This window comes from Camelina sativa, chromosome 4 (genome assembly GCF_000633955.1).
Source record: "Camelina sativa cultivar DH55 chromosome 4, Cs, whole genome shotgun sequence".
Taxonomy (NCBI): Eukaryota; Viridiplantae; Streptophyta; class Magnoliopsida; order Brassicales; family Brassicaceae; genus Camelina; species Camelina sativa.
In genome coordinates, this window is record NC_025688.1 from 7,013,403 (window position 1) to 7,024,224 (window position 10,822).

The following is a 10,822-nucleotide window of genomic DNA, read 5'->3' on the forward strand; positions in this document are numbered from 1 at the left end:
AAAAAAAAAGTCTATGATTACTTAAAATAAATATGCGATAAGCTTGCGATGAGAAACATATAAATATCTGATAAATAACAAATATGCATTTCGTCAAGAATGACATTTTATCGAACATGCAGTATACTTTTACAACTCATTTTTTTAAAAATTCATAGATCAAAGGAAACAAAGGAAACTAGAGGAGAGACAAGGAGGAAAGGAAACTAGAGGAGAGACAAGGAGGAGAGAGTCGTGAGAGAAGATAGGCGGCAGATTACCCCCAGGGGATTAGTCCGGATCTATGTAGCTTGGGATTAGTCCGGATCTATGTAGCTTGGGATTACCCCTGAGTTAACAAAAAAAGATAGGCGGCCGCTAAATTTTGGAGAAAACGAGAAGAAATGTGTAAAGAGAAAAAAAATGTGAAAAAGAAAACATCAGAAAATCTATTTCTAGCCTCTCAGTGAATAATCATCAAGTGAGCCAAAAAATAATTTAGTTCAGAATTTGGGGATAAAAAAACTTAGAAATTTTCAATTATTCAGAATTGAATAAAAACTTAAGTACTAATCATTATAATTTCATATATTCTGCTATGTTTCATGAGAACTCGGATTTATTAGTAAAAAAGCAAATTAACTTGGGTTACTGGTGTGGTTCTGGATGTATTGACCGCATCTTTTGGTGTAACAGGTTATTCTTTACCTATTTTGCCACATACGTGGGTTCGGTCCTCCAAGACCTGTTAGAGCTCTCTTCAACCTGCTCATGGCTAGATTGATCTCTTCAACCTGCTCATGGGTAGATCAATCGGTTTCAGGTCAAATAGGAAGAACTAGAAAATTCCACCTTTGGAAAGCATTAAAAATTCATGTACTGATTCTTGAATACCTACTATGTTAGAATAGTCATGTGATATGTTCTCTTAATCAACTTAATTTAAGATTTTTGTATTTTTTTTGTTTATTTTTAATTTAGTCATTTATTAAAAAAAAAATGTCTAGGGAGACAAAAAAATTAATGTAATTAATGTAAAAAAATTAAAAAACATCCACATCCGTCTTAGGGCTAATATTAATGTAATTAATATAATTTATTTTAACATCAGTTTCTATATATTGATGTAAATTTTGTATCATTTTTAAAAGTGATCTTACCAAAAAATTAGTAGATACATCAATCATCAAAATGATGTAAATATATTTTTAAATCAATTTTTCTAAAGTGATACAAACTAATAGGACTTGAATCAGTTTTATTTAAATGATGTCAAACTAATTAATTATAACATCAGTTAATATAATTGATGCTTAGTTGATTCATTTATAAATAACTAATTTAAAATAATATCACTTAATTTTGTGATACCATTTAAGTGATACAATACACCTATTTTTTTGTAGTTACTTGTGTAAGCTCTTTGGATCCTGAAAAGTCTAAGGTGTAAAGAGTGACATGACTTTCGGTTTGAAAATTTCGAGTTTTCCTAACCCTCGCCGGCCATGCGGTGATAATCAATGAACATGAAACCACTTTGGGATCTCTGATGGATAAACTGGCGAAGAAGTTCCTAACATGGTGCAAAGCGGTTTCAAGAAGAATTGAGATCTTTCAATTTTTATGTATAAATTTTCTTTATTTTGATATTAATCGTTTGTGTTTTTTTGGTCGTGAATTTTGTAAAATTTATTTGTTATATCAGTTGGGAGGAAATATAATAATTCTTTTTGCTTATTAACATAAAAATTGACAATAATTAAATAATTTATTAATACTATTAATATCGAATTTTAGAAATTACACAATTAATAGAATTATTTATGAAAACTAACACTAATTTTAAAATCAATTATTTATAATTGATAGGAATAATTATCATCGGTTACTGTAAATGATATTAAAAATTACGGAGTAAAACTTACACTTATTTAAACATCAGTTTAACTAAGTGATATAAATACTAATATCACTTAAATAAATTGATATAAATGTTGACATCAATTTTAAATAAATGATATATATTTACATTGATTACAATAATTGATGTAAAAATTTTGAATATTAACATCGATTCGATATAAATCTATACAAAATATTTGCATCAACAAAATGTAAATTATTTATTAAAGTGATGTAAATTATTTTTGCATCATTTAAAACTAATGCAAAAATATAAAATAAATGATGTACTTTTTTTGTAGTGGTCGTATAGGGTTTTTTTTTTTTAAATATATTTGTTTCCAAACTTGGATTAGATATACTGTATACATATGAAAATTTATTCTTAGCAGGTCGATTTAACCGGATATATATATAGAGGATTATCCTAAAGCTGAAAAAAAAACTATACAAAAAGATTAATATATAAAAAGAGAAAGATGTTTTTGGCACACAGGTGCGCAGCGGTGTAGATGCGTCGAGAGGAGAGCAATAGTTAATCGAATGTTTTGTTTGTTTTTGTTTAAATATGTACGGTGGAGAGAAGAAGGCAAAGAAGATCAGGTAAAGAATGAAACTTGGAAATCATGCAAAGCCACACCTCTCCCTTCAACACATTCTTACGTGTCCTTTTCTCTTCACTCCAAAGCTCCATCTACTACAAAATTTGTATTTCAATCCATTTATATATATGTTCTTTTAGACTTATCTCTTATACCCCCTTTGTGTTCTGTTACACTTTTCCCCTTAGTTCTGTTACCACTTTGCTCTTTAGTTATAGATCATATCAGTCGATATGGCGAATGTGGACCGTGATAGGCGTGGGCATGTCGACCGTACTGACAAACGTGCTCATCTTCAGCCGTCCTACGAAGATGATGTCGGTTACGGTGGTTATGGCGGTTATGGTGCTGGTTCTGATTTTAAGAGTCGCGGCCCCTCCACTAACCAAGTATTATTTTGTGCTTCCTTTAGTTTTTCATTTTTCCTTTCCTCTAAACTAATCACTCACTCGAAACTATGTAACGATTTTCTGAAAACTTAAAATAGAAAAAAAAATGAAATAGTAAAGAATCATGAGTCTCGAACTAATTAGACATCATGTGATTAGTCCATATATTTTTTTTTTGGCAACTGATTAGTCCATATTATTTTCCAAGTCTTAGGATTTTCTTTTTCTTTTTCTTTCACATATGCAATCATTTCTTGGAAATAAATAAAATTTTAAATCAGGGTTATACGGCGTCACTTGTATGTTTAATAGATCATGGTCATGCATGCATGCATATAATAGGATCATTTCTAGAGGTTTATTGGTCGCTTTTAACATTTTGAGTTTTTGACATTAGAAAAGGTCTAAATATATATATATATATATATATATATATATATATTTTAACAAAAGAAAAGGTCTAAATAAAGAACACTTATTAAATGTACACATGCAGATCATGGCCCTTATAGCGGGAGTTCCCATCGGTGGCACACTGCTAACCCTAGCTGGGCTCACTCTCGCCGGTTCGGTGATCGGCTTGCTGGTCTCCATTCCCCTCTTCCTTCTCTTTAGTCCGGTGATCGTCCCAGCGGCTCTCACTATCGGGCTCGCTGTGACCGGAATCTTGGCTTCTGGGTTGTTTGGGCTGACGGGTCTGAGCTCTGTCTCGTGGGTCTTAAACTATCTCCGAGGGAGGAGTGATACAATGCCAGAGCAATTGGACTACGCTAAGCGACGTATGGCTGATGCGGTAGGCTATGCTGGTATGAAGGGAAAAGAGATGGGCCAGTATGTGCAAGATAAGGCACATGAGGCTCGTGATACTGAACTCACTACTGAGACCCATGAACCGGGTAAAGCAAGGAGGAATATAACATAAATATTGCGTGAGTCTTTTTGGAAGGCGATAATGTAATTTTACCTTTTATGTTATATGTCCCAGTTTCTTTCTTCTTTTTAGAATATATATCTTGTGTACCGTGCACGTTCGTTTTGTCTTGTCCAAATAAAAACCCTTGTTAGTTAAATAATAAATGAAAATAAACATGTTTTTTTTTCGAGATAACCAGAAACTTCATACTATTTTTTGTTTTTGTTTTGGGTGAGTAGTTTTCTTGCATTTTTTTATTTAATTACCAACTAGAGAGTCAAACTGGAATCATAATCAATCATAACCTTCGATTTCTCAACCATTAGTTGAGTACAAAATTAGTTGAAAACCATCATTGAGTGAAGGAAGGACACCATTTGGATACTAAGCCGAGAGAAGAAGATCAAATGTCTTGTTCGATCGAGGCCTCCCGAAAGAACATTTTGGATAATGAGGCCATCGACACATCGATGATGATAGAACCTTTTGGAATGTAGCTCGGAAGAGAGTTAGGGCGTTCAAGTGAAAATTAGACCGCAATGGTGATGCGATTTTAATCTTGCCATATTTCGTAGATATAAGCTTGCCATTCTTGAAGAAATGCCATGCAAGTGTTCTCTTTTCAACCAAGGAAGCTGATTAATTACTGTATCTTTTTTTTTATTGTATATATATATATATATATATATATATTAGTTCTAGGATGACATGATCAAACGAAGCTTTCGGGTAAGATGCTGCCAGATTTTATTGGAAAAGGGGTAGTCGGAAAACAAATAGTCGTAGTTCACAAAGATGAGCCACATAAGGCATGTTTGTTTGATGTGTTTAATTATGCCCCAAGAGGTTACTTGATCCACCATATATATTATTGTGGGATTTCTTGTCCAATATGAACAACTAGGTCGTTGTGGTTGCATGGCCATGCACCGGGAAGTACCATGTCCATATATAAAGGGATTTCTTATATATTTAAGTACACGTATTCAACTAATATCATTTCAATTTTTGAAATTAACCCTTTTTGTAGTGGGACTGATGTTTTGTGCCAAACAGGGAAGCCCACAGGACGTAAAGTAAGGTTAAGATGCAAAAATATTTAAACTATCAGTCATTTACTCATTTATATATTGACAGAACGGGAAGTTTTTTCGTCGTGATTTATAAGTGTCAACTTTGGTGTTGTTACCGTTGCTTCTAGGGAAAAGGTCGCTTATATTATATCTTTGGACTGTGGAAAATTGAGATTATATAAAAGAATGCGTAGACATGAATTGCAAAGTTAAGACAAATGATACCTTCGATCTATTAACCTTAGACGACTTTTTGAGGTTCTTATTTACTTGCATTTATGTGGCATGTAAAGCCTTCTTCTTGGCTTGATGCGCGGTGCTCCTTCACTATTTTTAAAATCACCTTTTTAATCGTGCTCTTTGCAAAATTTCCGACATGACAAACAACCACAAAAATTCATAATTAATTTATATCATCAAATAATTTTAGTCCAAAAGTAGAAGTAAAAGAGAAAAAGTCTTCTAGCAATCATTTTGACACGCAGTTTTTGATAGACCAAAATTATGATCACAAACTTGTTGTGTCGTAGTTATGTCTCTTCCAATTCTTAGCAGTGAAGAATTGTACCTTTTTACCACACCATCTTTTCCTCTCTTAGCTTGAATCACTGCTCTCGTTATTCTCTGCTTTTTTCACCGTACCCAAACTCTCTTTCGACCTCATAAGCTCCACAAACGAACACATCACAATAGTTACTCTCTTCCTTTGAGTACGTGAGAGAGTCAGGAGACAGAGTGTTAAGATCCCACATTGGTAGAGATATGGGAGAGAGTGGTAATATATAAGTGTTTATGGATTTCTCTCCTTATAACCTAGGTTTTGGGAAATATAAACGATGGTCCCGCTCCATAATAGCCGTCGTGAAACAGTTTTGATGCATTGAAGAGAACTTAAGGATTCAGAATGTCCAAAAGCAAAGAAATCAGTTGGAGTTAAATATGTGGACAAAAAATGAAACGGTTTAATTTTAAGGATTTTAAGATTGTGAATCGTTGATTTGGAAAATGTTTTCGAAGAATCGATCACATGACGAAGGGAGAATGTGTGATGGCTCGGTCTCGGGCCTCCTGCCAAAAAGCTTCAAGAACTAATTTTTCTCGCGACTAGGTGGTGCTTTACAATCTGCAATTGCCTTTCTTTAGATATGCACCACCGAAAACTTTGGTTTAATTACCGCTTTNTTTTTTTTTTTTTTTTTTTTTTTTTTTTTTTTTTTTTTTTTTTGACATGGAACCATTAATTAGTATAGGTTTCTAATGATCTAATCTGTGACATTATCAATGAAATATTTATAATTTAGGAAATAAAGATCGTAGAAATGTGTAAATGGACCTAATGGTGATTATGATTTCGTTTCATTTAATATAACTTTTACTTTTTTTTATTACTTTAAATTATAGGACATAAACCACGTGCAATCATATTAGTGGCTAGGTGACTTGTGTGCTTAATTAGGCTAAGAATTTGTTTGAAAAAAAGAAAAAAAAAATTAGGCTAAGAATTCGACTTATTATTTTTGACGGAGAACAAAAATAATTGTTGAGGATCATCGGATGAGCGAATCAGTGGAGTACAATGGAGTCAACGAGCACGGATGGAAGAAAGTAGTGTCCCGGAAGCGGAAGCAAAAAGCAGCGAACGGAAACCTAGCAAACGGCGATAAACCGAACGGTGCGACGGCGACTGCGAATGAAAACCTAGCTTACAGCGATCATAACGTGGAGGTTGATGAATCGAATCTGAAGGAGGAAAAAGAAGAAAAAACGGATTGGGAAGTGTCTCTTTCCAAAGCTTTGGCAAAGATTGCTCCATCAGATATTGGCGATTTCCTCGTCAAAGTACTGGTACGTTCAGGCGATGATGATGTCTCTCAAGTGTACTTAGTTGTCATCTTAAATGATCAATATTTTTGTTTATTTGTTAACAAATATATATAGCCAACGGATCCGGATGTATCGACTTTGCGGCTAGCAAAATTTCTCGACTTCTATGAGGATGCACTTTCCGGAGTACCATGTCCATGGCGTGCGATGCTCCAGGAGGAAGATTTGCCCAACCTGTTCAATGTGCTTCATGTGAGCTACTATTTTTGTTTTTCTTTTTCTTGTGAATCAAAATTCTCTACCNTTGTGAATCTAAATTCTCTACGTACGCCAGATTCATCCAATGATTATATCTATCTATATATATATATATATATACAGGTTCCTTTATCTTGTATTCCTGAACCTCTCTACAAAGCATCAGTCGATTGGCTCGACAGACTAGTTCCAGACTTTCGTTCACGCTGTAGCTTTGTCTTGTTGACGTTTAATTATATTATCTGTGATTTATATATACAACGAGGAGGAGTTTTCCATGCTGAAGATGTTTGTCCAGGATATTATAAACCAGGTCATCCTTGCGTAGCTGAGGTAAATTATCATTTCGCTTTCACTTATGTCTGTGACTCTCTCTCTCTCTCTCTCTCTCTCTCTCTCTCTCTCTCTCTTATTAAATCTGTGTATCTACTTACATTTTGTTTGCACTATATTATATTTGTTTTACGATTTAGGTGTCAATATGTGTTACATTAGCAATGATGTTGCGGAGCGATCCTCTTCCCTTCATTAGTGTTTTGCCCACCCTGCGGAGCAAGCGTCAGTATCATGGACCCTGCCGGATTCCGGTTACAATTTGGTTTATAGCGCAGGTTCCTTCGCGTGATCCCTTTTAATTTTTATGTGAACTAGGACCTAGAGTTTTGCAATTGTTTGTGTGTGTTTCTGTATTCTGATTGTAATATATATATATAATATACGTGGACAGGCCTCCCAAGATAATTTACCTGTAGGCTTGTATTCATGGGTGCATAACTTGTTACCACTAGTCTCTGAAAACCCTCAGTCAAGTGATCCCATCCTAAAGCTGGTTGAGAAGTAAGTCAAAAGTGTTTCTTGTGGTCTCCTCCTTAATTAATTTGCTATATATAGACAGATAGATATATATATACAATCATATCTGATCTTGTTTTTGTTCATTGCAATACTCTTTTATCAGAATTCTGGCGAAACCTCATGCTCAAACCATACTTGTAAATGCTCCTCTTTTGGATGGAACGCCAGTGATTCCACCTCATTCATTTGAGACCTTGCTGCGGCTTACATTCCCTGCCACATCCGCAAGAGAAGAGGTAGGTAATTGGACTTATATTTTATAGAAACAAAAACCTTGTTGCGTCTATGGAATATTCTGATCACAAGGGTATGTATGCACACAGACTACTACTAGTAGGTTTGAGGCAATTTATCCCTCGTTGAAGGAAGTAGCTCTTGCTAAGACATCAGAAAACAAAGCGATAAAACAGATATTCACTTTATCTTTGAAATTATCTGGAGAAGGTATTATTAATTAGTAACAAACTAAACCTTGAATTCATATAGAGTTGTAATCTGTAACCGTTGTTGTTGTTGGCAGACAATCCAGTTTTAGCAAAGGAAGCTACCGCAATCGCTATCCGGTCTCTGACCGAAATCGTTGATTGCTGGAACCACTGGGAGAATATCTACGAGGAGAATCTAAAAGAGAGTCTTACTTTACTTAAAAAGCTTCTAAGCCGATGCAAGAACAGTCCACTAAGAAGCAAGGCAATGATTCAACATATATTCACTTTTTCTTTGAGATTAGCTCGAGAAGGTATTAATTAGTAACTATATCCAAACCTTGATGAATCCTTGAGTTTTCTGCTGCTTCCCTTCTCTTTATTCTCCAAGTTGCTAGAGTTCTCATATTTTTGTTACCGTTGTTTCTAGGAAATCCTGTTTTACCCCAGCAAGCTACAGCCATTGCTATCGGGTCTCTGACCATTATCCTTGATTACTGGAAGCACTGGGACAATCTCTGTGAGGAGAATCTAAAAGCTTGTGTTTCTCTTCTTAAAAATCTTGTAGAGAGATGTGAAGATCATCATTCCCTCAAAGGATCACCATCACCACTGAGTGAAGAATATACTTTTCTTACCTATTCAATAGGAAGCAAGGCAATCAAACAAGTCACTCTAGAGATATTCAGTTTGTCTTTGAAATCAGCTAAACAAGTTACAGGAAATCCTGTTTTAGCCGAGGAAGCTACATCAATCGCTATCTGGTCTCTGACCGAAAACGTTGATTGCTGGAAGCGCTGGGACAATCTCTATAATAAGAACCTGAAAGTTAGTGTTGCTCTTCTTAAAAAGCTTGTAGACGAATGGAAGGATCATTCCCTCAAATTGACATCATCACCAAGTGATACTCTCACTCTCAGTCAAACTATTAAGAGCTTCATGCTAAAGGTAATTAATTACCTCTTATTATTCTAAGCTAACTAATTTCTTCACCTTCCACTCAGTTGTAATTTCATCTCGTAAGTAACCTGTGATGTTTTTAGAACAAAAAAGCCGTCACTGGAAGAAAAGCCAAAGCTTCTCTTTTTAAAGAAGCTGACGAATCCTGCAAAGTGATATCTAGGAGACTCCCTCGTGGAAGTATCAGCCTCAAAGGTACAACCATTACTCTTGTGGTTCTAGTTGCTACTGTGGTTCTAGTCGCTGTCGCACTTGTTCTATATTCCAACCCGTAGGATGCTACAGCCGAGCTGCACCTATAGGTCCAAAATGCAAACATCCCATCTTTCAAAAACTTATTAAAAGAGAGGAGAAAAGAAAAAACAAAAACTGAGGAAGAAGATAAATAGAGAGAGCCAGAGAGGCATAACTCCTTATTGTCGTAAGGGTTTCGTTTGTATGTTCGGTTTATTTTGTTTTGAGTTTGATAGTCTGATTATGTTAGAAAATACAGCCGTAAGCCGAAGAAATTAAGAACTTAAGAAAATGAATCCAAAATATATATACACTAGAGTCTTAAGATCTATGTTGCATAGAAACTCTTTTTGAGGTGCGTTTCTCGTTTCCGAAATGTTTCAGAAATAGAAACTCGGAAACAAGTCACAGAAACACGATTCCTAAAAATCTCTGTTTGGAAACACGATGGAAACTCCGTTTCCGTTTTGGAAACGCGACGAAAACTCTTTTTTATAATTTCAAAATTTAATAAATAAATAATTTGAAAATATAAGTATTCATGATACATATAATGAAAAACAAAATAATATAATTAGTAGCTTAAAAGTTAAAATCCCTAAATATATGGCGATGCTGGTCAAAAAATTGATTTTGAACGTTTATTTTTTTACAGTTTTACTTTTAACTAAACTATTTAATATTTCTGTTTTGAATTTGTGTTGTTTCAGATTTTTTTTAATATGGTTTTTATGTTTGGAGACTTATTATACCTATATATATATATATCTGTAGACATATATATATATATATATATATATATATACGTTTCCTACACGTTTCCATTACTTAATTTTTGAAAAAAAATCGTTTCCCGTTTCCGAAACGTTTCGTTTCCGCGTATCCGTTTCCATTTCCATGCAACCTAGCTTAAGATATTAAAATAGACCGTTCTTAAAATAGATATTCTTAAAAATGCAATCGTAAGATATTAAAATCCATAGTATATACATCAAGTGAATCTGAATCCCCATCAGTTGCTGGAAAACAATGGTGTCTTGGACGCTGGGAAGAAAAAAGAAGACAACATAAACTCTAAATACATGTCGACGAAGACGCAGAAGTGCCTAAGTTCTAAGTGTATATTATACATGGTTGAAACTAGGTATACCAAAATTAAATAGTAACCATATTTCGGGCCATAACGGTATAAAATAGTTAAAAATCGTAACAGTTAACCGTAAATATATAGTTAAATTATATTAACCATAACCGTATCAAAATCTTTAGTTCACCTCATAGTTAAACCATAATTTGTTAACCGTACCATTTTAAAAACGTAATAAAATATACTAATAGTTATTTATTTAATATGAATCATATGATATTTAGAAATATGAGTACACACTAAAAGAACATATTAATTATA

General features: G+C 34.0%; 2 protein-coding genes across 2 annotated transcripts; both read left to right on the forward strand.

Annotated features, from left to right (window-relative positions):
- Positions 2,596-3,940, forward strand: LOC104780010 (oleosin 20.3 kDa). Its single transcript, XM_010504469.2, has 2 exons — positions 2,596-2,872; positions 3,369-3,940. Exons 1-2 carry the CDS (start codon positions 2,717-2,719, stop codon positions 3,792-3,794), a joined length of 582 nt encoding a protein of 193 aa, XP_010502771.1. The 5' UTR covers positions 2,596-2,716; the 3' UTR covers positions 3,795-3,940.
- Positions 6,366-9,733, forward strand: LOC104780011. The gene is made up of 10 exons (XM_010504470.2): positions 6,366-6,703; positions 6,797-6,934; positions 7,064-7,273; positions 7,414-7,551; positions 7,668-7,777; positions 7,899-8,031; positions 8,119-8,239; positions 8,316-8,534; positions 8,651-9,168; positions 9,264-9,733. Exons 1-10 carry the CDS (start codon positions 6,413-6,415, stop codon positions 9,453-9,455), a joined length of 2,070 nt encoding a protein of 689 aa, XP_010502772.1. The 5' UTR covers positions 6,366-6,412; the 3' UTR covers positions 9,456-9,733.

Excerpts from the sequence above, each read along its gene's own strand:
- LOC104780011 (XM_010504470.2), top strand. The coding sequence starts at position 6,413 with ATGAGCGAATCAGTGGAGTACAATGGAGTCAACGAGCACGGATGGAAG. Across the intron at positions 7,778-7,898 it reads ATCCTAAAGCTGGTTGAGAA|AATTCTGGCGAAACCTCATG; the intron begins GTAAGTCAAAAG and ends CTCTTTTATCAG. Across the intron at positions 8,032-8,118 it reads CCACATCCGCAAGAGAAGAG|ACTACTACTAGTAGGTTTGA; the intron begins GTAGGTAATTGG and ends GTATGCACACAG.
- LOC104780010 (XM_010504469.2), top strand. The coding sequence starts at position 2,717 with ATGGCGAATGTGGACCGTGATAGGCGTGGGCATGTCGACCGTACTGAC. Across the intron at positions 2,873-3,368 it reads GCGGCCCCTCCACTAACCAA|ATCATGGCCCTTATAGCGGG; the intron begins GTATTATTTTGT and ends GTACACATGCAG.